The sequence below is a fragment of the Chenopodium album genome, chromosome 16 (assembly GCF_948465745.1).
Source record: "Chenopodium album chromosome 16, dcCheAlbu1.1, whole genome shotgun sequence".
NCBI classification, from domain to species: Eukaryota; Viridiplantae; Streptophyta; class Magnoliopsida; order Caryophyllales; family Amaranthaceae; genus Chenopodium; species Chenopodium album.
The window spans coordinates 26,685,130-26,709,318 of NC_137849.1; the positions used below are offsets into that span (position 1 = coordinate 26,685,130).

Here is a 24,189-nt window from a genome sequence, read left to right on the forward strand (position 1 = left end):
AGTAATCCCTCCGTTTCCGAAAGAACGATCCTTTTGGGTTGATTTCGCGGGTATTAAGAAAATAAAAAAGATACTAATAAAATTACATTGAAAAGTGAAATTCACATACGGTTTGCAAAAAAGTAAAGATAGAAAGCAATAAAAGTATATGGAAAAACAAAATTTATATAGAGAAGCTAACTTTACACAAGTATTATTGCAAATTGGAAAATATTTTAATGCAAATGAGTCGATTATTTTGAAACTAAAATTATACCAAAAGGGTAAGGTTTTTGGAAACGGAAGGAGTATAATTTTAACCAAATAAAATAAATAAACAATAATCTAAAATATCTAAATATAAGGCGAAAAAAACACAATACTTTCTATATATTTTTTCTCTCTTCGAAGAGGAATTCCACTGGTTTTCATTTTCTCAATGGCCGCTATATCCCGGTCCCTTTTCTCCCTCCTACGTATCCGACTATCTGCCAACTCTCATGTTCTTTTCATTACAGAGGAGATATACGATATAATATAACTAAATAACTAATTACAATAAGTTGTTATGTCGTATTCACCTATTTATAGAGTTATACAAATAATTGTTGACTTGTTGTTATATTGTATTCACCCACTTATAGGTAACCTTTTTTTTTTTTCAACAAAATGACCTTAATTTAGAAATTTATTATTCCAAAAAAATTAAGAAATTTATCCTACTTATGACATTAATGAGTCTTATTGGGTTAAAAAATTTAAAGGTGGTTGAGGTAGACGATTCTAGCGCGTGGTGGTCAGGGTTTGGATCGAGGTTGGGTCTAGTGGGGGCTAGGTGAGGGTAGAGGTTGTGGAGGTGTTGGCTGGGTTGGTGGTTCTTTTTTTTTTGTTTTTTTTCTTCTTTCTTCTTTTGTTTATTTTATTATTTTTTAGCTAATTATAGTTAATTTTAACTCACCATTTTCTTAAATAAGGTTATTTGTGGGAATAGATTCTTAAATAAGGTCATCTTTTGTACAATAAAAAAAAAGGATGGTTACTATTTAGTGTTACACAAGTTGGGGGGCACTACTAGAAAATAGTTCATCTACAACGAGTTTTCCAGTTGCAAATGAGCTTAATCTGGTCGTAAAAGGGCTTTTACGACGAGAAACGCGTATGGTCGTCAGTCGTCGCTATAGGCTTGGTCGCGAAAAGTTGACGACTGGTTTTGAAGACTCGTCGTAATTAAGTTTTTTGCGACGAGGTACAAAACTTGTCGTTATTGTCCACATTCACGACCAGATTACTTGTCGTAATTATTGTTTCCGATAATGTTATGTTAATTACTTACAACAACTAAATTTTATAATTATGACCAGATTTCTTGTCGTTACTGTACACATTCACGACCAAATTACTTGTCGCAATTAATGTTTATGATAATGTAATGGTAATTACTTACGACAAATAAATATTATAATTACGACCAAATTTCTTGTCGTCATTTTCCTCATAGACAACAATTGTACACATTGACGACCAGATTACTTGTCGCGATTATTTTTTCTTAAAATTTAATGTTAATTACTTACGACAAATAATTTTATAATTACGACTAGATTTCTTATCATCAATTTTTATATATAAATTTTAAATATAATTTTTGCGCAAATAATATACTGATCAAAATAGTTATAAAGTTGCAATTTAGCACACCCTTATAATAACTCCAAACTCATATTGAGTTTTTTCCATTTCATCCATTCTCTTTTGAAGATCATTATTCTCTTTCTGTTTCTCGTGGAGACTTGCTGTGAGATCTGCTCTAGTAGGTAAAGGGCCTCGTACATCCTTAGGTCTTACACCAAAGCCAAAACAAACTACACTACCACGATCTTGTGGCCCAAAGCATTTTTCAACAACGTCAAAGTGTGAGAGTGATGGATTTTCTGTTTCCACACTTACTATCTCATCCTACAGAAATTTTTAGAAAAAAAATCATTATACTAGTTCCACACATATATAATGATGTTAGTTTCTTTTAAAAAAACTACAAAGATGACATACATATTTTGCAATTTCAGGCTCTTTTAAGTTCCCAGACTTCCCTGATCTAGTCTTCTTGAAAATAGCAGAAATAGGAGGTGGATCCTTTCCTTCTTTTCCACCCTTCAAAGTTAATCAGATCGTCACAATATTATTATTATCCAGTAGTACGAAATTTAAGGCTATAAGTAGAAGTTAATCTTACCATTTCTTCCCAAATAATTTGTCTGAAAGGTGTACTACCAGTGTGATGAGGCATGGTAAGTTTTTCTCGGTTGCTGGAATTTCTTGAGCTAACTTTCTGTAATATATAACAGAAAATTAAAAATAAATAACATTGTCACTTTTATAAAGAAGGACTTGAAAAATGCTCTTTCACAAGCCACTCCCAGTCTTCTGGAGTTAAATCATTAGGTGTTTGCTTCAAAGCATGTTCAAGACCACCTTTCTTGATTATTGACTCTTGCATCAATTTGCCTCTCCAATTTTGCCACAATCTTTTCATATGATCAATAGTTGATCTACGATCTAATTCAAATCCTTTACCAGCAAATTTGTTCTACACAATTATATGAATTAATTCAATCATAGTTAAAAAAAAAGTATTAATGGAACATAATATACTACATATAAATCATAAATGTACTAGTACTTTACCAGAACTGACAGCCACAAATGCTCCTTCGTAGCATTATCTATCTCACCCCATGAATGCACTCTAATAGGACATATTGTGCGATCTCGAACAAGTTTTCCCATGTGTCGTGACAAATCTTTATGGTTTTCACCAACTGGACCACTCATATAAAAGTTAACCTCCAACTTTTCACCTTCTTTTAAATTTGCTACTTTCTTGCACTTGTTTACACCCCTTGGCTTTGAATCAGGTCTTCGATTTCTCTTCCTTGTTGCTGAGTTACATACTTATCATTAAATTTTTTTAATCAAACAATTATAATGCAATAACATTATACAAATTGTAGGATAAAAGTTAATGAAATACCTTCCTCTTGGTTTGGTGAAGACTCTTGCAAAGCATTCTGATCAATTAAGTCACTAAGGGCAGCATTATTAATACATCTCTGCATCATATCTTCATTATTGACATCCAAATTCAATGCTTCAATGAGATTTTCACGGTCATTGCCGTCATTCATCTCCTCATCTCTAGGTGTTCCATTGGTATTTTGATTCACAACCCTCCTATTTTTAGAGGCATTTGGAGCTTGATGATCTTTACTCGTGATATTAGAAGGTGTCTTGCTCAACATTCCAGGAAGAAAAGATGTTTTTAACCTTGAACCACGTGATGAACCAAGTTGTCTAGGTGCAAGATATGTAGGCTTCTTCCCAATTGGTGCCATTTCCCTACAAAAGATAACTTTCATCGTACAATGCAAAAAATTAATGGGTTAGTTTTAATAAAAAAAAAAGCATAATAATTTGGTGTGAAATTGAACAGAAAAGAAAACAAGGCCAAAAAAAAAAATTTAACAGTAACACAAAAAACAGCAATGTCAAAAGGAAATACAATACAAAATAAATAAAATTAACTAATATAAGAACTAAACCACATTAAAACACAAGTAACTAGTTTTTTTATTAATTTCTTTTTCGTTTTTTTGTCAAAGTAGAAGCATCAACAATCTCAGGTTCCACATCAATCCTATCTTCAATGTTCATTCCATTATGTGTGTATTCTGATTCATGTGTAACAAAATTCAGCACAAAAGATTCCCCTTCCTGATATGCAGCATCATCATCATCAGATACTTGTTCCCCCATTGACATGTCATAAGTAGCTCGAGGTTTGGTCTTAACTGCAACTCGCCAACTACCTTTGTTTACAACATCGGCTGTATAAAATGCTTGTGATACTTGACTTGCTAACACAAAGGGTTCATTTGTTTTCAGGAATCGTTGGCTATTAACACTAACATACCCAAATTTATCCACATTAATGCCTCTTCTAGAATCTAGCACATCAAACCAAATTTATCGGGGTTACCATTGAGATTAAAAATACTCGCTCTTTTTTTATCTTCCCATTTGTATTTTGAGTGAATTCCAATATACAATTGTGAGGTCTGTGGCTAATAATGTATCTAAATAAGCTAGTTTGTGTTATATAAATAGAATTTATTGGAATAGGATAGATTTTAGTATTAATATTTAAAAATACTCTCTCTGTTTAAATAGGTTTGTGATAACGTGGAGGTTACAAGAAATTTTAAGGACAATAATAATCCATACTATATATACTGTCTATACATATTATTGTGAAAGTTGAGTATGTCACAACAAAAAAAGTTAAAAGAAATTTTAAGGACAATAATCTATAATCATAAGCATGACCACACTTTTTCATTGAAAAAAAAAAATTAGGGGTGTAAATGAGCCGAGTAATACCCTGTTCATATTCAGTTCATTTAACTTAGGCGAGTCCGAGCACGATCACGAGCTTTCAAGCGAGTTCAAAAATCTGTTTAAACTCGGCTCATTTAGTACAATGTATGTTCACGAACGGTTCATGAACAACTCGTTTATTAAATGAGTTGATAAATGAGTGATTCATGAATGAGCTTAATAATAAACAAGATTTTATAATAAACGAGTTTCGTACTTTTGACATTTGAAAATCTCAAAAGTAGCATAATAATTAAATCTTAATCACACCATATAAACTTAAAAATTAAATTAACAAATGTGAATAATCAATAATTCATGAATATAAATAAACCAATAGTTCGTGAAAATAAATAAACGAGTTGTTCATGAACATATCTGAACGAGCATATCTATGTTCGTATCCAAGTCCATTTATTAAACGAGCTTCAAAATTTGTTCAAACTCGGCTCATTTATTAAATAAACGAACATGAAGTTAATTAACTGAAAAAAACCAACTATGGTTGAGTACTCCCTCCATTTAAGTGGCTTTGGAGCTTTCTAGATTTCCTCCATTGTAGCGTGCGTATTCTGAATTCACTGAAGTTGCTAAAGAATTAGGATCTTATATCAATTTGGTAAATTTTTTGGTGTATAAGGGCTGACTTACTTTGTAATGTATTTATTATTTTAATAATTTTAAAACACCAAAATAAAAATATAAAAAAAAAAATTTACAATTTTGAAATTGAAATTCAAATTATTTCCAAAAAACAGAGTAAATTTGAAATAATGGATGTATAAATCTCAATTTTTCCCGAACAGAATTTTTGGAATTGAATTTTAATATTTGGTATTCAAATTTTGAAATAAAGCACTTGAAATTAAATCTTTTATCCAAACACTACATAAACTTATTTGTAATCATTTAATCTAAATTTATTTTATATCGATTTGAAATAAAAATTATTATTTTAGCAATAAAATAAAGGAAATTTTGCAACGGTGACCCCCCAACTTCTGCTACGCACCAATGATGACCTTCCCTTTTTTCAATCATACAAATGATCCTAATTAAAATATTTATCTCACTTATGACATTAATGAGAGTTAATTAATTTTAAAAAAAAACTAACTATGGTTAGCTTTGAAAAAAAAAACTAAAAAAAAAACTAAAAAGAAAAACCACCAACCCAACCACCACCTACACCCTCATCCCCACCAGATCTAGCCAGCACCACCTCCACCCTCACTGGAGCCACCTCCCACCCAACTCCCTCATCTGAAATGCCTCCTCTCTCTCCCCGATTCTCCTCTGACCACCAATTTACCTAGACCTGAACCCTAACCTCACAAATCTCTCCTCCAACCTTCGATTCTCGGCGTCTCGCCGTGGGTTGGTTTTGGTTGAGGTTTGAAGGAGAGGTGGTGGGTTTAGTGTTTGATGTTTCGATTCTTGGCAGAGATCGAAGAAGATAAAGAGATCGAAAGAGGGTGGAGGAGAGGGCGGAGAAGAGGGAAGGATATCAAGAGAGGGTGGAGGAGAGGGTTCGGCAGTTTGGGGGTGGTTGGGGTTCCGAGATCAGTGATCTAGTGGTGGTGAAGGTGAGTAGGAGGAGAGGGAAGGAGGGTTATGGGTGGGGATTTGGGAATTTGGCTTGGCGGTGTTTAAGGTGGAGTTGGCGCATCATCACCGGCGGTCGAGAGAGTCTGGGTTGCATCGCCGACGATTGGAGGAACTTGGGGTAGCATCGCCGACGATGGTGGCTGGCAGGTGGTGGCTGGGCAGTTGGTGGCTTGTTGTGGCTGGGCAGTTGGTGGGTTGTTTTGATGGTTACGGTTAATTTTTTTTATTTTTTTAAATATAAACCTAACCATGCATAGTTAATATTTAATGAAATAAGGTTATGAGTGAGATGAAATTTTTAACTAAGGTCATTTTATATAATAAAAAAAAGAGAAGGTCACCAATAGTGCGTAGCAGAAGTTGGAGGTTACTGTTGAGAACTTCCCTAAAATAAAACAAGTTGAAATAAGACGAAGCTAACATACCTTTAAACATAAAACTTATTGAGCTACAACTAACAATTGAATGCAGGATTTGCGGTGGATTTAGACTTTAACTATGACGCTCTTGGTCATTTGCAACAATTTTCGATTAACAACGCTGGTGATCCATTTATTGCGGGCAACTATGGTGTGCACTCAAGGGACTTCGAAGTAGGTGTTTTAGATTGGTTTGCTCGCCTTTGGGAGGTCAAGAAGGATGAATAATATTGGGGATATGTTACGAGTGGTGGAACAGAAGGAAACCTCCATGGCCTACTTTTTGGGTAAGTTAAGTGAGCACGATATCAAATTTTAATCAGTAAAAATCAGTATAAGTAAATAATATATATATGATGTAAAATCAGTGAATTAATGAAAATAAGTGAAATAGTAAAAATCTTTACTCCTTTTTTTTTTTTTTTTTTTTTTTTTTTTTTTTTTTTTTTAAAAAAAAAAATTTGCACCACTGTTGTTTAATTTCTATTTACATCACTTTTATATGGATCTTGCTAGTCCCGCTCCGGGGCGTTGGATAAGCATTTAAAATATTGCCTAAAATGGTACGTAGTATTAATTTGGGAAATCATGACAAAATCACGCGTGGTCGATCGTGTAATTAAAGTTCATTTTAATTTAATCTTTTTACTTTTAGCTAGCTTATCCAACGCCCCAGGGGCGTTTGTTAGCTTTTGTCCTTTTATATATAGTAACTTTATACTATATTTTATTATTTCTCCCTCTTACTTTAAACCTCACTCAAATTAATTATCATTTCTCTCTCTCATAGTCCCCACTACTTTATACAAATTATATATTCACTCACATTATTATATTATACCAAATTCGTTCTTTTAAAACTCTGTGCATTTGCAAGTGATGCAAATAAAAAAAAAAAAAAAATCGGAGGGAGTACTCGTCAAAATTTAGTTACATATGTACTTGTTAAAATTTAGTTTTGATTAGTAAAACCAGGCGACCAATTCAAAATTGTAAACTTTAGGGTTCGTTTGGCATCAATGTGGTTTTCTGTTTTTTTTTTTTTTTTTTGTTTTTTTGTTTTCCAAAGTCATATGATATTTGTCTCACAATGGCTTAACAATTAGACAAACTTGTTAAATTCATGATAATTTATTTTGAAAACTAAAAACAATTTTCTTGTTTCATGTTTTTGATTTTCAAAAATAAGAAAACTGAAAACAAAAATCAATGCCAAATAAACCTTTTTTTTTTTTTTTTAATTTTTTTTATGTGATATTGTATGTTTCGAAAGAGGCACATTACTCGGTCTTTAAAGCTGCACGTATGTACCGAATGATTTGTTTTAAGGTTGAAACACTAGCTTCTGGGGTGATTGATTGCCGAGATTTGAAGGATTGTCTTCTTAAGAACAAAGATAAACCTGCTATCATGAATATCACCATAGGTAACTAATCCTTTTACTTCGATCTTTTCATTATGATACACAATTAAGCTCAGGTTGAGTACGTGATGATGCTCGATCGTTCAGTGTACATTAAAATATTTTTTTATCTGTTAGAGATATGAGATATCAGAAAATTAGACTTGTATCAACCCAATAAACAGGATGGTATGACCCATTTGCGGTCTCTTATTGCAGGGACTACGGTATAAGGTGCTATTGATGATATCGATCTAGAGTGTATTTCCCACGCAATCGGTTCTATATCCATTGTGATGCAGCCTTGTTTGGTCTTATGCTGCCATTCCGAGTTAGTAATTTAACTATCTTATAAAGCATTTTTCTTGCATTTTTGGACAATTTCATCTTTTATAACCAATTGCGACGAATCCTAGTACCAGACGAAGACGAAAAACAATGTCTTCTTACAATCTGCGGCTTAATAATAAACGTCACACTCTTATCACGTACAAATTTACACCATGGCTATATATATATATTTTTTAATGCAATAGTACGTAGTCATCATATTTCATACACACCCGTATCTTAATTACCGTACCAGAACCATGCAAGACTTACACCATTGCCAAAATGGTGTAATTTGCTTAGCTATAGATCATAATCTATCAGAGACTAGACAGAGAGTGAGGGATAACTGAAGTCGTTAGAGCGTCCGTCCTGATTTGAGGAGATTCTGAGATCATCATGTTATGGGAAAGCTAATAGATTTGAGTGGTGAGTGTTGAGCCCATGAGAAAAACCCACATGTGAGTGGTGTGTTGTCCCACATTGGTTGAGTTTATTAGTGAGAGTTTGTATTGGGATGTGTATCCCACATTAAAGAAACAAGAAAGTTATGTCCACTTTATAAGGCTAAGGGGTACTCCCCTCACTGCCATTGAGGTGGAACCTCCTTGGTCGTTTAAAGTGGACACTTGTGACGGGTGTGGCCAGACCCGTTTATCAATATCTGAACATTCGCTTGCTAGTTTGATGGTTTCATTAAGATGCATTACTTTTCATTTATTTATGTTTTGAGCATGTGTGTATCATGCTCTATTTAAATAATCAACATAATACTACCTCCGGTTCGGGCATTACTCACAACAGAGGGGTATTATTTTTGAGATATAAAATATTCCTTTGTTGTGAGTAATGCGAACCGAATGTAGTAAGAGAAATTTATACGGAGTAATAAAAAGGACATGAAGATATACTATACAAGTGTATTTATGATAGTGTGTATGGATTTTATTATTCGAATATTATCGTTTTGTGTTTTAAGTACATATTATATATAGAGCAATTTTTTAGAATTCTAGATATAATTAATCCTAAGAATTTGAACCAATTTACAGCTAACTTTGGTTGCAATATTAGGGCCTGTTCTGATTGACTGAACTGAGCTGAATTGAAGTGGATTGAATTGAACTGAACTTATTGGAGCTGAAATGAAATGAACTGAACTGGACTGAATATTTTATGAGAGAAGGAAATTAAGATAAGAACAGAACTGAAATGAACTGAACTGAACTGAACTGAACTTATTGGAGCTGCACTGAATTGAACTAAAGTGAAAATAAGCTGAAGAGAACATACCCTTAAATTACTTGAATAAAATTCAAAGTAGCAAATAAGGCATTAATCCTCTCTACAGTCTCTAATCTCTATGATACTCGTACTAGGCAAGATTTGATGTACTAGTATGTAAAGAATTCACATGTAACTTTAAAATTCATATCCTCTCAAATGCAATTTATGCAACATAGTGTTTGGAGGTAAAACTTTGGCAGGCCGAGCAAGATGGCAGTCGCAGAAACCATAGCCATTAAGACTACTGCAAACCGTCATACCATCAGCCGTGGCTACTTGATTAGCCACTAGAGGAGCTTCAACTTGCGTTGATTTTTTGGGTTTCAATTTTTTTTTTTTTTTTTTTTTTTTTTTTTTTTTTTTTGACAAAGGAAACACAGAACAAACAAACAAAACTAAAAGGAAAAACAAAGTAACGCCCTATGACGAGCCCTCCTGCGAGAGAGTGAGCATTCACAGTAGAGGCCCTAGCAACCTTCCGAATGTGACAAGTAATAAAAGACGACATAATATGACGGAGTTCCTTAAGAACCCACACAACCGAAATATCTTCTGTTCCCTGACCCATAATCAACCTAGGAATCGCCAAGCAATCAGTGAAAAGCATAAGCTGAGTAAACCCCTGCTAGCGAGCATGCTTAACCCCAAAAAGACAAGCAAGTAACTCAGAATGTAGAGCCGAACTAGCCACACAAGCTCTAGCTCCATCCCCTATATAGTGAGGCCCAGAGGAACCCCAAAACACCAACTAGTACCGGCGTTGTGGCTCTCCTGCTCCTAAGCACCATTAAAGAGCATATAAGTGTCACAAATGACACCCAAATCACCAGACAGAGTTTGAGTTGTAGGAAAACAAGCAAAACCCAGAGGTCTATCAACAGCAAAAGCTATCACCTTCTTGAGCCTTTTGGTTCTTATTACACCAATCCAAAGCAAGATCCGAAATGGAGTTGGGAGAGTAAACCGCCGAACGAAATCTAACATTGTTCCTTGTTAACCAAAGTGCCCAACAAACCTAACCAAAGATGTATTCCAGGCAGTTGAATTGTGTAATAGTAACTCCAAAAAATAAGTAGGATGGGCATCCTCAGGAACATAATCCTTAAACTAATGCACCTTAATATTTGGGAGCCAGCAGTCATTCAGGATGCTAATATTGTTCCTCGAGCCAACTTTCCAAGCAATACCTTTAGAGAATCAAGCTGCCCTACAACAAGCCTCGACTACCCCAAGAAGGCCGAGAAAAAGAAACAGAAGGCTTGTGATGGAGTAGAGCAGGATACTTAGCCTTAAGAACACGAGACGCCAACAGCTGGGGATGCTGCCTCAAACGCTAAGCTTGCTTGGCCATAAAGCTAAATTGAAAGACTGAAGATGACGAACACCTAAACCCCCCAACCCTCTAGGGAGGTGGATCGCTGCAGCAGAAACCATAGCCAAACCCTTAGCATCTCTCCTAGATTTCCACCAGAAACGCTCAAGCAGGGAATCCACCCGGTCGCAAATTGTAGAAGGGACCTTGAACACAGAAAGTACATGATTAAAAGAGGCAATCAAAATAGAGTTTATAATCACCAATTTTGCCACGGTCGATAATTGAAGAGAAGCAAAGGTTGAAAGACGACGAACTATCTTATCCACCATAAACTGAAACTGCTTGCACTTACTACGACCCATATCCACTAGCAGAACCAAGTAATCTCCAATAGATGACTGAGATTTCATTCAAAGACAATTCGATAAATAGTCCCGATAATCATCAGGAGTATTGGAACTAAATCTAATAAAAGATTTTTGCACATAATCATCTGACTGGAAATCGAACAAAACTCATTGATCACCGAAAGAACCTGTTCACAAGCCGACGGCGAAACCTAGAAAAATAACTGCGCATCATCCGCAAAAAAAAGATGAGAAATAGACGGTACGGAGCCCTACGCAAGATACGCAAACCTTGGAATAAACCCTTCTTTTCATCTAGACGGAGCATCAGTGAAAAAACCTCCATATAAAGAACAAATAGATAAGGGGATAAAGGATCCCCCTGTCTTAAACCACACTTGGGAATGAAAGGCTAGGAAGGAGAGCCATTAACTAGAATATGATAAGAGACCGTAGTAATACACTGTTGCAGGATATGGACCCAATATGGACCCAAAGAAAGAAGAATGTGTTTGACAGCTTCCAATTTCCGAGAGACAGAGAACATTAGCGAACCAAATTGAAATTTCCGCCAGTCAAACCCAATGATCGAAGAAATCTCTGTAATACCCAAACACTAGTTCTTAATTTTATAAGGGCATCTCCTAGCAATTGAAAAACCGGTTTCTCTCAATATAATAGCTGCATGATCCAAAAAGAGAATTGGTTGATGGATTATGGAAGCTTTCGGATGTAAATCTAACCATGATGATGTAGCATAACCTTTATCCAACCTTTCATATGTAGGATTTTGAATTTGTCCATTGGTCCAAGCAAATGCGAACCCGAGAATGGAATATCCATTAATTCCGAACGTATTTTCCATTTAATAAAATTGTTACGGCCAGGAATATCATAAGAACCCCCTACCTTATCCCCAAGGTACTCAACTTGATTAAAATCACCTAAAAATAAATAGTGGTGATTTCCTCCCAAACTAAATATCTGTAAGAGGTATGAGGCGAGTCGTACACAAAGAGGATATATTTTATTATTTGACCAGGAACCTTAACTTTACAAAAGATGACATGAGGTGAAATTGAAAGTGGCGTAACTACAACTGGTGCAAACCAAAAAAGTACCAATCCTCCGCTAAGACCTAAAGCATCAGACCCGCAAAAACCATCAAGGCTAACCGAAGACAACTTTTGTACAACTACATTAACAGACACTAGAGTTTCCATAAGAAACATAATATCTACACCAAAAGAGAGGACTAGAGAAGCCAGATACGGAACCTTCGGGGAGCCCGCCGTACCAAGACCTCGGCAGTTCCATGCCCCAACATTCACGGCTTCCTTGGTAGCTCGGACCGGGGAGCTACCTTACCCTCAGCATTGATTCAGTTGGGCCCTGAATCCGATGAACGGTTGCTGCATTTATGCTTCTTGAAGGGTTTCAAAAAGGTAAGACAAACACAGTTAGCATCTGAGATTGGAGGACACTAAACTGGTGCCTCTGTTGTTGCTGAACGACGCTTATAGGGGCATACATCTTTGACCCAATTGCAAACCCGATCCCCTTTTTTAGACAATTTCAGAGTGAGAGGTCTTTTTCCTTGGCCAGTGTCTCTAGTAACTTTTGTTGAAGTAGCAGAGGTAGGCGAACCTTGAGATAAAGTAGCAGACATAGGAGGTCAGCATTCCATCGGAACATGAGCTTCTGAAAACATGTTTGAACTTACTTCAAGCGTATGTTCCTCACCAAGCACATCAGAAGTCTGAGAAGTCTGTGAAAAAGTGAAGCCTTTGGCAGAGGAGTTAACCATGTAACCCGATTCCTCGGCACTGTGAGATGGAAAAGTCGCCGCTAAAGAGGGTGATGGAGATAAAACAGGGTTTGCCCCAAATTCTAATGAATTGAAGCAGGTTGAGCCGAGGACCCGATGAACCCCAAGGCGGAGAAGAAAAATAATGGACCGCCGACTTGACAGCAGGTGCCAGAATAACATGGTGTAGACACCTGATTGTGTCTCCACAAAAACCAAACCCAATGATGAATATCTTTCACGTCATTGATTATTGAACGAGGTGAAATGTTAAAGAGTCTCGTGATGCACTTGTTTTAATAAAAAATACTTCTTTCTACTTTCGAAAATATTTCTTTTCGTACCTTATTTATGGAAAATGTCCATTCTAATTTGGTTTGGTTCATGATAAGGGTCCAATAATAATGTAGTTGGATAGGAATTGAAAGAGCTTCCCAACGATATGTTATAAGCCCAATTCCGATAAATAATGAGGAAGTTATGGCCAAAATACTAAATTGGGCCCAAAATGATTTTATATGGCCCAATGATCAAGTGGAGGGCCCATTAATTATTATTCCTAAAGTTATTAGGATTGACTTTAATGTTCTAGAGTAATCTAGAAGGTTGATTTGAATTCTAATGGAATTAGAATTAATAATTATACTTTTATTAATAGGAATGGTGTCCTTCAAACAAGTGTATTATTCCGATAGAGGCTTCGAAGCTATTGAAAAGCTATTTATTCAGTAATTCAAGTAATCGGATGCCTAGGTGGAGGCCGCTTCCGATCAGTAATATTAATGTATAATTAATATTACAGCTTAATCTTGACTGAACCCTTCGGGTCAAACCTAAGCAACTAACGATCCGACACGACGAATTAATTCGGAAGGAATTAATGAGTCGCTCGAGTAATTAATATTTAGACGTCGGAAATTGAGCTAGGAGTATCGAAACCGAGCGTCGCAAGTCGATTCGAATTAATTAAAGACGAAATGGTAAAATCACTAATTAATCGACAATTTACCGAAACACCCCGAGCAAACCGAGTGCTAGGGGCATTTGGTATAGCCAAGGTAGCTAGCATGCGCACCATGCCGAGCCAAGGCTAGCATGGAACGCACATAGCTGTAGCTGCTATAGCGCGCCAGCAAGCTAGCAAGGCACACACATAGCCAATGTGCTAGCTGTGCTTGCAGGGAAGTGCAGGGCAGCAAGGCTGCAGCGCACAGCAGCCAGCAGCAATGCGTAGCGTGATGGCGCGCATGCTGCAGGCTAGTACGCGCAACTGGCGTGCCTAGCCAAGGGTCAGGCAGGCAGCTGGGTAGCCTTGGCACCCAAGGCTGGCAATGCCAGCTAGCGCGCGCGAATTGGTGCAAGTGGGTACATATGGCCAGTTATGGGGATGCCTTAGGGATCAAGTTTTGCCCCCCCCCCCTTCCCTTGTGGTCCTTACCTAACCCCTCCTCTAAGTGTGCCACTTGTTGATTAATTAGTTGATGGCTATTTTCTTTTGTATTTTATTTAAAAATAAAAGGAGAAAATTGATTTTACCAACTCCTCCACATTGATGGGAGAGTGGATTTCTCACTTAAGTTTCCCTATATATACCCAACTTGGGATATGGGAAAACTCACTTGAGTAAGAGCTCAATTAGGCATTTCCAATTGAGAGAAAACCTATAAGTTCATTAATTACTCGGGGGGTCTTTTGGTCTGAATTGGCTAACCTCCAATTAGTCCACCGGTCAGGTCGAGTTGTGGGTGAACTTCATTGGAGGTCCTTGCCATTTGTGAGGCTCGGCTTTTCTCAAGTAAGAGCTCTATCCGGGTGAGCGAAGAACGCTACAAGGGTAATTAAGTCTTTTCTTTACTCTTGTTATTTATGCAATTTTTTTATATTAATTGTGAGTTTGTTATTTGGCTCGGGTTTTATTTCCGCGGTGAGTCAGACTCATTGAAACCCAACAGCGGTATCGGAGTCTTGCTCATTTATTTTTATAACAAATAATTTTTAAGGTGTTTTAAATGATTTTTTTTTCTTGTTTATGTTGCTAATTAGATTAGTAGCTCGGTTTTATTAATTTTAAACCCATTTTAAAGCTGATTATTGGCCCCGTACCCAGATTTTTGGCCAAAAATAGTGAATTTTTGGAGGAAACAGCGTTCTGGAAATGTTTTTACCCTTTTAGGATTGTAAAAAAGGCCAAAATCTTACCAGCAATGTCTTTTTTCGAGGGTTTTTCGTTTTAATGAAAATTATTAAATCTTTTAACCTTGAATCTTAATGGCATATTTATGGTGATTATGTATATGGTTCTTTCCTTAATGTTTTTGCATTTTTAAACTCTTTAAGCATGGTTACTTTGTACTAATTAGTGCTTGAAAGATGGGTTAAAATTTTCACATAATTGCAAATCCATTGCATTAAGTGTGAAAAATTTATTCTTTGAGGCTTCTAAGTACTAAAGATCTAATCTTTAATTGTTTTAAGTGGTTGGAACTTTGAGTTACTAAATTCCATGAATTTTTGGTTGAACTTTTGATTTAATCATGTATTAAGTTTTGATTGGAATCATAAAGTTTGAATCTAGTGATAGAAATTTCATTTATCTTCATATTGGAAAATATAATTTTTCAAGGATTCACAAGTTAAATTTGGAATCTTTATTTGAATTTTATGTTCATAATTCCAACTCCCCTTTATTTTGTCAAAATCTCATGATTAATTTAAATCAATTAAATTAACAGTGATTATTGCCCTTATTTATTTTATTGCACCAAGTTGAACCAATTTTATTAAAGAATAGTTCTTGGGAATAATTTTGGTTGTGTGCACTTTGATGAATTTTATTTAAGTTGGACTTGTTATAATTTTTCATTTTTGCTCATTAAATTAATTCTAAAATTAATTTGGAATTAATTAATTAAAGTTATGCAAAAATTCGGGTTTAGTCCCGAGAGTGTGGCACGCAAACCAAGGCACACTACCTTCGGCCAGCCGGGCTGCTTTAGCAGCCCAAATGTGGCTGCCAAGAACTGGTGTGCTTGGTACGCGCCACACACTAGCAGCGTGGCTAGTGCGCCCAGCCGCAGCAGCACCAGTCAGGCAGCAGCGCGCTGTGACTGTGCTGTATGCGTGCATGCTACTGCCTTGGTGCGAGCAGTGTGTGCGTGTGTGTGCTTGGTGCTGTTGAACTGCGTGTGGGGTGTGCTATGTGCTTGTGGCACGATGCACACAACCCCACACTTGGCACTTTGTCCCCGGGTTTTAAGGCAATGCTATTTTGCTAATTTTGCCGTTTTAATTATTCTAAATAATTTAATTATTTTGGTTTTAATTATTTTAATTAAATTTTGGAGGCTAGGCCTCGGGTTTTTTGAGCGGCATTGGCAAAGTTTTATTTTGGGAAAATTTTGGGTTTACCGGCCTAATTAATTGGATTAATTAAGATGCATGCGGAATTTAGTGGGAGTTTCAATTTTAATTGCGCTAAATTACATAATCGGTTAAACAACTTTTGCTAGTTTTAATTAGGAACGTTAATCGGATTAACAACCTAATTTAGTTACTAGTTTACGCATGTTTGTGCATTGTTACTTGTTTATCGTTGTAAAATGCATGGGCCATTCACAAATAGTGAATGGATGAATGGAATGTATATTCTCCCGTAGGTTTTATAAAAATGGCAACTAGTGGGGCCCGATTAGGATAGAAAATACGGACTGCGTTCCGTCTTGTATTTTTGTAAATCTGAATACGGTCTGTGAACCGTTGAGTATTTTTGTACCTTAATATTTAGATTAGTCCAAATCGTAGATACTAGTGTTTACATTCTGAAAATGATCTTTATGTGCTTTCATTAGACAAAACAAGTTTATAATGTAAATAATACCGCTGAGAAAGCTAAGACCATCGAGTCAAATTAAACGTACTTGTGGCATTGTTGTCTTGGCCACATTAACATCAAACGCACCAAGAAACTAGTACAAGAAGGTGTTCTTCACTTATTTGATTTACAATCGTTTGAAAATTGCAAAGGATGTTTATTTGGCAAGATAATTAAGCATCCATTCTCCAAATTGGGAGAAAGGGCAGGTGACTTGTTGGGCCTAATACATACCGATGTATGTGGACCAATGAGCTCCACCACAAAAAACGGCCATCGATATTTTATCACCTTCACAGACGACCATAGTAGATATGGCTATGTCTACATTATGTCGCATAAATCTAAATCGTTTGAAACGTTCAAAGAATTTTAAAGTGAAGTTGAAAAACAGCTTGGCAAGAAAATCAAAGCCCTTCGATCGGATCGAGGTGGTGAATACTTGAGCCAAGAATTCAATGACCATCTGAAAGAAAAGGGTATACTTTCAAAATTGGCACCTCCAGGAACTCCACAATGGAACGAAGTATTCGAAAGGAGAAATCGAACCTTGTTGGACATGGTACGATCAACAATGGGTCTTAGTGATCTTCCTATCTCTTTCTGGGGACACGCACTTCTAACTGCGGTACTAACACTGAACCGTGCTCCATTAAAAGCTGTAGAAAAGACTCCATACGAGCTATGGACGAAGAAACCTCCTAGGTTGTCTTTTCTAAAAATATGGGGATGCGAAGCATATGTCAAGAAATTAATTTCTAACAAACTTCACCCCAAATCTGACAAGGTTTACTTTGTGGGCTACCCAAAAGAAACCAAAGGGTATTACTTCTACAATAAATCCGAGAACAAAGTGTTTGTTGCTCGCGATGGTGACTTTTTGGAGAAGGAACAACTTTCTAAAATGACAAGTGGGAGGAAAATCGAACTCGATGAAGTTCGAGAAGACGAACAACATAATCAGATTGACAGTTAAAGTGCTCAAATAGCAGCTGTTGACGCTGGTCAAAATGTGCAAAGTCAAACCGAAAATGCAAATGCTCAGTCTGTTACCCTACGTAGGTCGCAGAGGCCGAGGTCTCAACCTGATAGGTATCTTGGTATTGTATTAACCGAGAATCAGGACATCCTATTAATGGATGGAAACGAACCGACAACCTACAAGCAAGTGATGGCGAGCACCTTTTCTGCTAAATGGCAAGAGGCCATGAGATCTGAAATGGATTCCATGTTTGAAAATCAAGTCTGGGACTTGGTTGACTTACCCGAGGGTTACACACCTATCGGATGTAAGTGTATTTTTCAAATTGAAAATCGACAAAGATGGAAATGTATTCATTTACAAAGCTAGGTTTGTAGAAAAAGGTTACAGGAAAATTCATTGTATTGATTATGATGAAACCTTTTCTCCGGTCGCAATGCTTAAATTCGTTCGGATTCTTGTAGCGATTGCTACATATTACAACTATGAAATATGGCAGATGGACGTCAAAACCGCCTTCCTCAATGGAATTATGGAAGAGACTGTGTATATGACACAGCTTGAAGGTTTTGTCAACCAAAACAATGCTGGGAAAGTGTGTAAGCTTAAGAAGTCCATCTACGGGCTAAAACAAGCTAGCAGAACTGCGATTCGATGAAGCCATCAGCAAGTTTGGTTTTCACAAGAGTCCGGATGAATCTTGTGTACAAGAAGGTCAGTGGGAGTAACATAACCTTCCTAATCTTATATGTCGATGACATATTGCTCATTAGAAACAGCATTCCGATGTTAGAGTCTGTAATGGCCTGGCTTGGAAAATGTTTTTCAATGAAAGACTTGGGAGAGGCTCAGTACATATTAGGCATCAAGATCTATAGGGATAGATCAAAAAGGATGATTGGATTGAGCCAGAGTACTTACATTGATAAGGTACTGGCACGATTCAGGATGGAAGAGGCCAAGAGAGGTCACTTGCCCATGTTACATGTCATAACCTTGAGCAAGAAGCAGTGTCCAAAGACACCTAATGAGCGAGAAAGGATGAATTAGATCGATCATGTATGCCATGATATGTAATAGGCCAGATGTATCGTATGCTTTGAGTGCTACGAGCCAATACTAATCAAACCCAAGAGAGGTGCATTGGACTACGACCAAGAATATCCTAAAGTACCTGAAAAGGAACAAGGATAAATTCCAGGTATAAGGTGGCTCGGAAGAATTAGTTATTGAAGGTTATACCGATGCAAGCTTCCAAACAGACAAAGACGATTTCAAATCACAGTCTGGATACGTGTTCTGTCTAAATGGAGGAGCGGTTAGTTGGAAGAGTGCCAAGCAAAGAACAACTACAGATTCTACAACTGAAGCCGAATACTTGGCAATTGCTGAAGCGGCTAAGGAGGCTGTTTGGATTCGTAAGTTCGTTGGTGAACTTGATGTTGTACCCTCTATCAAGGGTCCAATAGCCCTCTATTGTGACAACAATGGAGCTATTGCTCAAGCTAGTGAGCCAAGGAAACATCAGAAGGTCAAACATGTCAAATGGCAATTTCACATGATAAGAGAATGGAAATTAGAGGGTAAAATCAGAATTTGTGAAGTTGGAACGGATGACAATGTAGCCGATCCACTTACTAAACCTCTGCCTCAAATGAAGCACAACAAGCACGTTGAGGCAATGGGAATCAGGCACATTGGAGATCGGCTTTGATTTCCCTATTTAGTGTTTTAACTAATTTTGAACATTTTAACGTAAGACACTAAGATAAACCATTCAGGCTTTGGAGTAATTTAATTTCATGCAATTTTATCACTCCGTTTTCTATTTAATTGTGGTTTAGGATTAAATAATGAGTCCATTCGATTATGAGAATATTCAAAATAGGGTATCAAGACCAGTCTTGGATAAAGAAACACCTATTAAGTGAACATTGAATATTATAATCGAGAATTATCCCTAATTGAGGTCATTTAAAAGATGGACAATTAATGACTGCTTGAGATTAGTGTGTAGTTTGATTTATAGCACCGTTTCTTGTGCTACAAGGACATGATTGTCATAAATCATTTGTACATGTATTGGCTTAGAACCATACTGGATCGACCTATGAGAATACTTTAAGAGATTTAAAAATCGTCATAAGTATACTTCTCATTATGACTATTGGAACCTCTTTCCTCGACCATGAGTATTGTGAGTTTTCTTGTTTGAGTACTAGTCCGTTTTGATGTTAGTCATATGTCTACCGTACATGGAGATTATAACGGCAACACTCAGGCAGCTAGGTCCTCTTAGTAAGAGAAGCTTACATTAAAAGACTGGGAATGTCCCCCAACTAATAATAGGGAACATGTCTTTGTTGTTTACCAAGCCTCTCGAAGAGCGAGACTGTGAAAATGCATGGCCGTGCTCGGATGGATTTTAGAAATCTTCTGTTTATTGACAGTCAAACTCGGATTTCGAGAAACACTTCTGGACATAATAAGGATGATGAATAATCTTACCTTATAGTTCATGAAGAGACCTTAAGTGATATAGGAAAAAGGCTATACACTAAAAGCGCACTTGTCCGGAAGGACAAGTGGGAGATTGATAGGAATGGTGTCCTTTGAACAAGTGTATTATTCCGATAGAGGGTTCGAAGCTATTGAAAAGCTATTTATTCAGTAAGTTCAAGTGATCGGAATGCCTAGGTGGAGGTCGCTTCCGATCAGGAATATTAATGTATAATTAATATTACATCTTAATCTTGACTGAACACTTCGGGTCACACCCAAGCAACTAACGATCCGACACGACGAATTTATTCGGAAGGAATTAATGAGTCGCTCGAGGAATTAATGAGTCGCTCGATTAATTAATATTTAGACGCGGAAATCGAGCTAGGAGCGTCGAAACCAAGCGTCGCAAGTCGAGTCGAATTAATTAAAGACGAGACGGTAAAATCACTAATTAATCAATAATTTACCGAAATACCCCTAGCATCGGAATGCCCGAGCAAACCGAGTGTTAGAGGCATTTGGTATAGCCAAGGTGGCTAGCATACGCTCCATGCCAAGCCAAGGCTGGCTGGTGCGTGCTAGAGCACCAAGGCTAGCATGGCACGCACATAGCCGCAGCTACTATGGCGCGCCAGCAAGCTAGCAAGGCAAGCACATAGCAGCAGTAGCTATGACGCGCCAATGTGCTAGCTTCGCTTGCGGGGAAGTGCGGGGCAGCAAGGCAGCAGTGCACAGTAGCCCGCAGCAATGCGTGAAGTGCTGGCGCGCATGCTGCAGGCTAGTGCTCACAGCTGGCTTGCCCAACCAAGGGGCCAGACAGCCAGCTGGGTAGCCTTGGCACCCAAGGCTGGCAGCGCCAGCTGGCGCGCGCGGATTGGTGCAAGTTGGTGCATATGGTCGGTTTTGGGGAAGCCTTAGGGATCAAGTTTTGGTCCCCCCTCCCTTCCTTTGTGGTCCTTACCTAACCCCTCCTCTAAGTGTACCACTTATTGATTAATTAGTTGTTGGCTATTTTTCTTTTGTTTTTGATTTAAAAATAAAAGGAGAAAATTGATTTTACCAACTCTCCCACATTGATGGGAAAGTGGATTTCTCACTTGAGTTTCCCTATATATACCCAACTTAGGATATGGGAAAACTCACTTGAGTAAGAGCTTAATTAGGCATCTCTACTTGAGAGAAAACCTATAAGCTCATTAATTACTCGAGTAGTCTTTTGGTTGGACTTGGCTAACCTCCAAGTGGTAGACCGGTCGGGTCGAGTTGTGGGTGGACTTCATTGGATGTCCTTGCTATTTGTGAGGCTCGGCTTTCCTTAAGTAAGAGCTCCATCCGGGTGAGAGAAGCACACTACAAGGGTAATTCAGTCTTTTCTCTATTCTTCTTATTTATACATTTTGTTATATTAATTGTGAGTTTGTTCTTGGGCTCGGGTTTTATTTCCTCGGTGAGTCGGACTCATCGAAACCCAACATTTATATTATTTAGAAAAGATAAAAGAATTTGATTTGGAATAAAACAAGTGTTTTAAAAGATAAAGCTGATTTTAATTAAGATAATTACGGAGTCTAATTACCTAATTATATTGGGAAAAGGGCTCCGTATAGGATTTTTATCCTAATCGCGCCATCGCGCTGCGGAGAGCCTATCGCATCGCGATAAGCGTCTGTCGCGTCGCAATAGGGGTTGTTTTACTTCGAGTCAAATTCTGACTCTTTTCTAAGCGTTCCGGATATTTTCTCTATAACTAGGGGCATTGTTTCCCTGTTTTCAATCAACAAAAATCATCTAATTCTATTCTCTCTATCTTAAAGCTAGAAGCTTATTCTTTCTCCCTCTTTCTAAGCCTTCCCTTTTCAAAAAAAATACAATACCGCATTCACGAGTCTTAAACTCACCTAACCAAACTCGAAGTTGCCTTCGCCCTAGACGTGAAAGGTTGGTAATTTATGAGGGTTTGGTCCCAAATCCCTATTTCAATTATTTAAATTAATTGTTTGATTTAATATTTTATTGAAATTACTAACACGTGTATTGTTTTGATAGAAAGAGGTATGAGGAAACAAAGTGAGTAGTTTTATTGCTATGTTTTTAGAAAGCATGTTTATATTATTTTAATTCCTAGTATCATGTTAGAATGTTTTTTATTGCTTTCTAGTATCATGTTTAGGTTGCTTCCTATTTTCTTCTATCATGGTAGTATCATGTTAGGGCTAAAGGTTTGATTTTTTTTGCTTAGTGACATGCTAGTATTTGTTATTAATCTTGTTAGTATCATGCCTAGGATCTTGCTAATAATATTATTATGCTTTATTGAGATTGTTATGATGATGATTTGTTATTAATAATATTATGTTGCTTGATATTATTGTTATTGCTTGATCACGCCCTCTCTTGTAGAATTAAAGGGAGTATGATTTTAATTCAAGTGATCGCTAATAATAGATTTGTTTGTGCATTAATATTCAACCAACATAGATTAAAAATGTTTTAGGGTTAATCTAATGATTGTATGTTAGTCAGAAAGCGCACATGAATATGAGAAGAATAAATTAGAGGCCTATATTTAGGGCAAGTTCAATCTCTTTTAGGTTGGATTTGTACCTTCATCCCCGAATATCCAGTCATGGTTCAAGACCACTATGGAGTTAGCAATCTCATGGATCGTGAAGGGGTGTAACCTTCACCCAGTGAACGGTTTAGAAGTTCCTAAAACTTGTTGGCGACTCTTTTGCTCTAGCTTCCTTCCCTTTGGACGCTACCAACTTATGTGTATGATCACAGTGGGGCTCAAGTGAGTTGCTTGAAATATTCCCTACAGTTTTTGGCGACTCCATTGGGAAGGATTTCTATTTTAATTCTTAAAATTTATTTTGGCAATGATTTAGAATGAATGGACGAGACTAGAAAAATTTTAAGTATTCATGTGCATAATTTTGATTGACATTATTGGCATAAGCATAAAAAGGTTCGCATTGGATAGACCATCCGTAATGCGTTAAAAACATAGGTTTTTTTACACGTAGGAAATTTAGGAAATATCTTTCACAACTAGAATCGAAAAAATGCTGCGAAAACTGGAAAATTCTAAGAAAAAAGAGAGCTGCTAAGGCATGTAGAAACTGGCGCTAAGAAAACAGTGCCCATCGCAGCGCGATGGCGCTGTCGCGACACGATAGCAATATTGTGGTGCGACAAGTCTATCGTCTCGTGATAGTCCCTGTTGTCTCGCGCCAAGTTCTTCTAATACCGAGCCAGAAATCTGCGTTCTTGCTTTGACCGGTTCTAGTACTGTTAGCTCGGTTTTACTTCCTGATTGAGTTTTTCCCTCTTTTTTAAACCCATATGTGTTCTACATATGGCCATAATCCTCTGGGAATTCACGCTCCATCTACCCGATCGAACGCTCATTGCAACAAAGGATACATCAGAGTTTGTGAATTCACCAAACCATGGAAACAAGTTTAACTTGTGGGGTCCCATCCATACGCGCCAACCCTTCCAAAGGTAAAGCTTCTGCGTGATGCATCCGGACTCATAACAATGGACCCTCTTTGACTAACCCTTATCCTTGAACTTTAGAGAACTAGAGCCATGGTTAGGTTGTAAACTCATTGCATCATATTGTGCTTACTTCACTATTTGTGCATTCTTGCTTGTGCATAATCTACATGTGTTTACACTAACCATTTGTTTAACTTGTGTATAAGTCTAAATAAACTAATTGATGACTATATAAGACTTTTCTTAATTAATTAATTAACTAATATGGTTAATTAAAGCCTAATAAATTGACTAAATATAACTTAGTACGACTATAGGCTTGCCCTTTTAAGGTAGAACGCTGGAAACAGATCCAGACCGACGTATCAATAATGACGCGAAGGTTTGACCTGTAGCGCG

At 37.0% G+C, this 24,189-nt stretch overlaps 2 protein-coding genes across 2 annotated transcripts; both read right to left on the reverse strand.

Annotated features, from left to right (window-relative positions):
* Nucleotides 1-1,668: 1,668 nt before the first annotated feature.
* LOC145584028 (uncharacterized) lies at nucleotides 1,669-2,305 on the reverse strand. Its single transcript, XM_081640970.1, has 3 exons — nucleotides 2,213-2,305; nucleotides 2,029-2,130; nucleotides 1,669-1,935 (listed from the first exon to the last, which is right to left on the reverse strand). The coding sequence occupies exons 1-3, from the start codon at nucleotides 2,264-2,266 to the stop codon at nucleotides 1,669-1,671; spliced, it is 423 nt and encodes a 140-aa protein (XP_081497096.1). The 5' UTR covers nucleotides 2,267-2,305.
* A 48-nt stretch (nucleotides 2,306-2,353) lies between these two features.
* LOC145584029 (uncharacterized) lies at nucleotides 2,354-3,371 on the reverse strand. Its single transcript, XM_081640971.1, has 3 exons — nucleotides 3,011-3,371; nucleotides 2,665-2,918; nucleotides 2,354-2,566 (listed from the first exon to the last, which is right to left on the reverse strand). The coding sequence occupies exons 1-3, from the start codon at nucleotides 3,369-3,371 to the stop codon at nucleotides 2,354-2,356; spliced, it is 828 nt and encodes a 275-aa protein (XP_081497097.1).
* Nucleotides 3,372-24,189: the final 20,818 nt, after the last annotated feature.

Excerpts from the sequence above, each read along its gene's own strand:
- LOC145584028 (XM_081640970.1), bottom strand. The coding sequence starts at position 2,266 with ATGCCTCATCACACTGGTAGTACACCTTTCAGACAAATTATTTGGGAA. Across the intron at positions 2,131-2,212 it reads AAATTATTTGGGAAGAAATG|GGTGGAAAAGAAGGAAAGGA; the intron begins GTAAGATTAACT and ends TTAACTTTGAAG. Across the intron at positions 1,936-2,028 it reads AGCCTGAAATTGCAAAATAT|GATGAGATAGTAAGTGTGGA; the intron begins GTATGTCATCTT and ends AAATTTCTGTAG.
- LOC145584029 (XM_081640971.1), bottom strand. The coding sequence starts at position 3,371 with ATGGCACCAATTGGGAAGAAGCCTACATATCTTGCACCTAGACAACTT. Across the intron at positions 2,919-3,010 it reads TTCACCAAACCAAGAGGAAG|CAACAAGGAAGAGAAATCGA; the intron begins GTATTTCATTAA and ends TATGTAACTCAG. Across the intron at positions 2,567-2,664 it reads ATTTGTGGCTGTCAGTTCTG|AACAAATTTGCTGGTAAAGG; the intron begins GTAAAGTACTAG and ends ATAATTGTGTAG.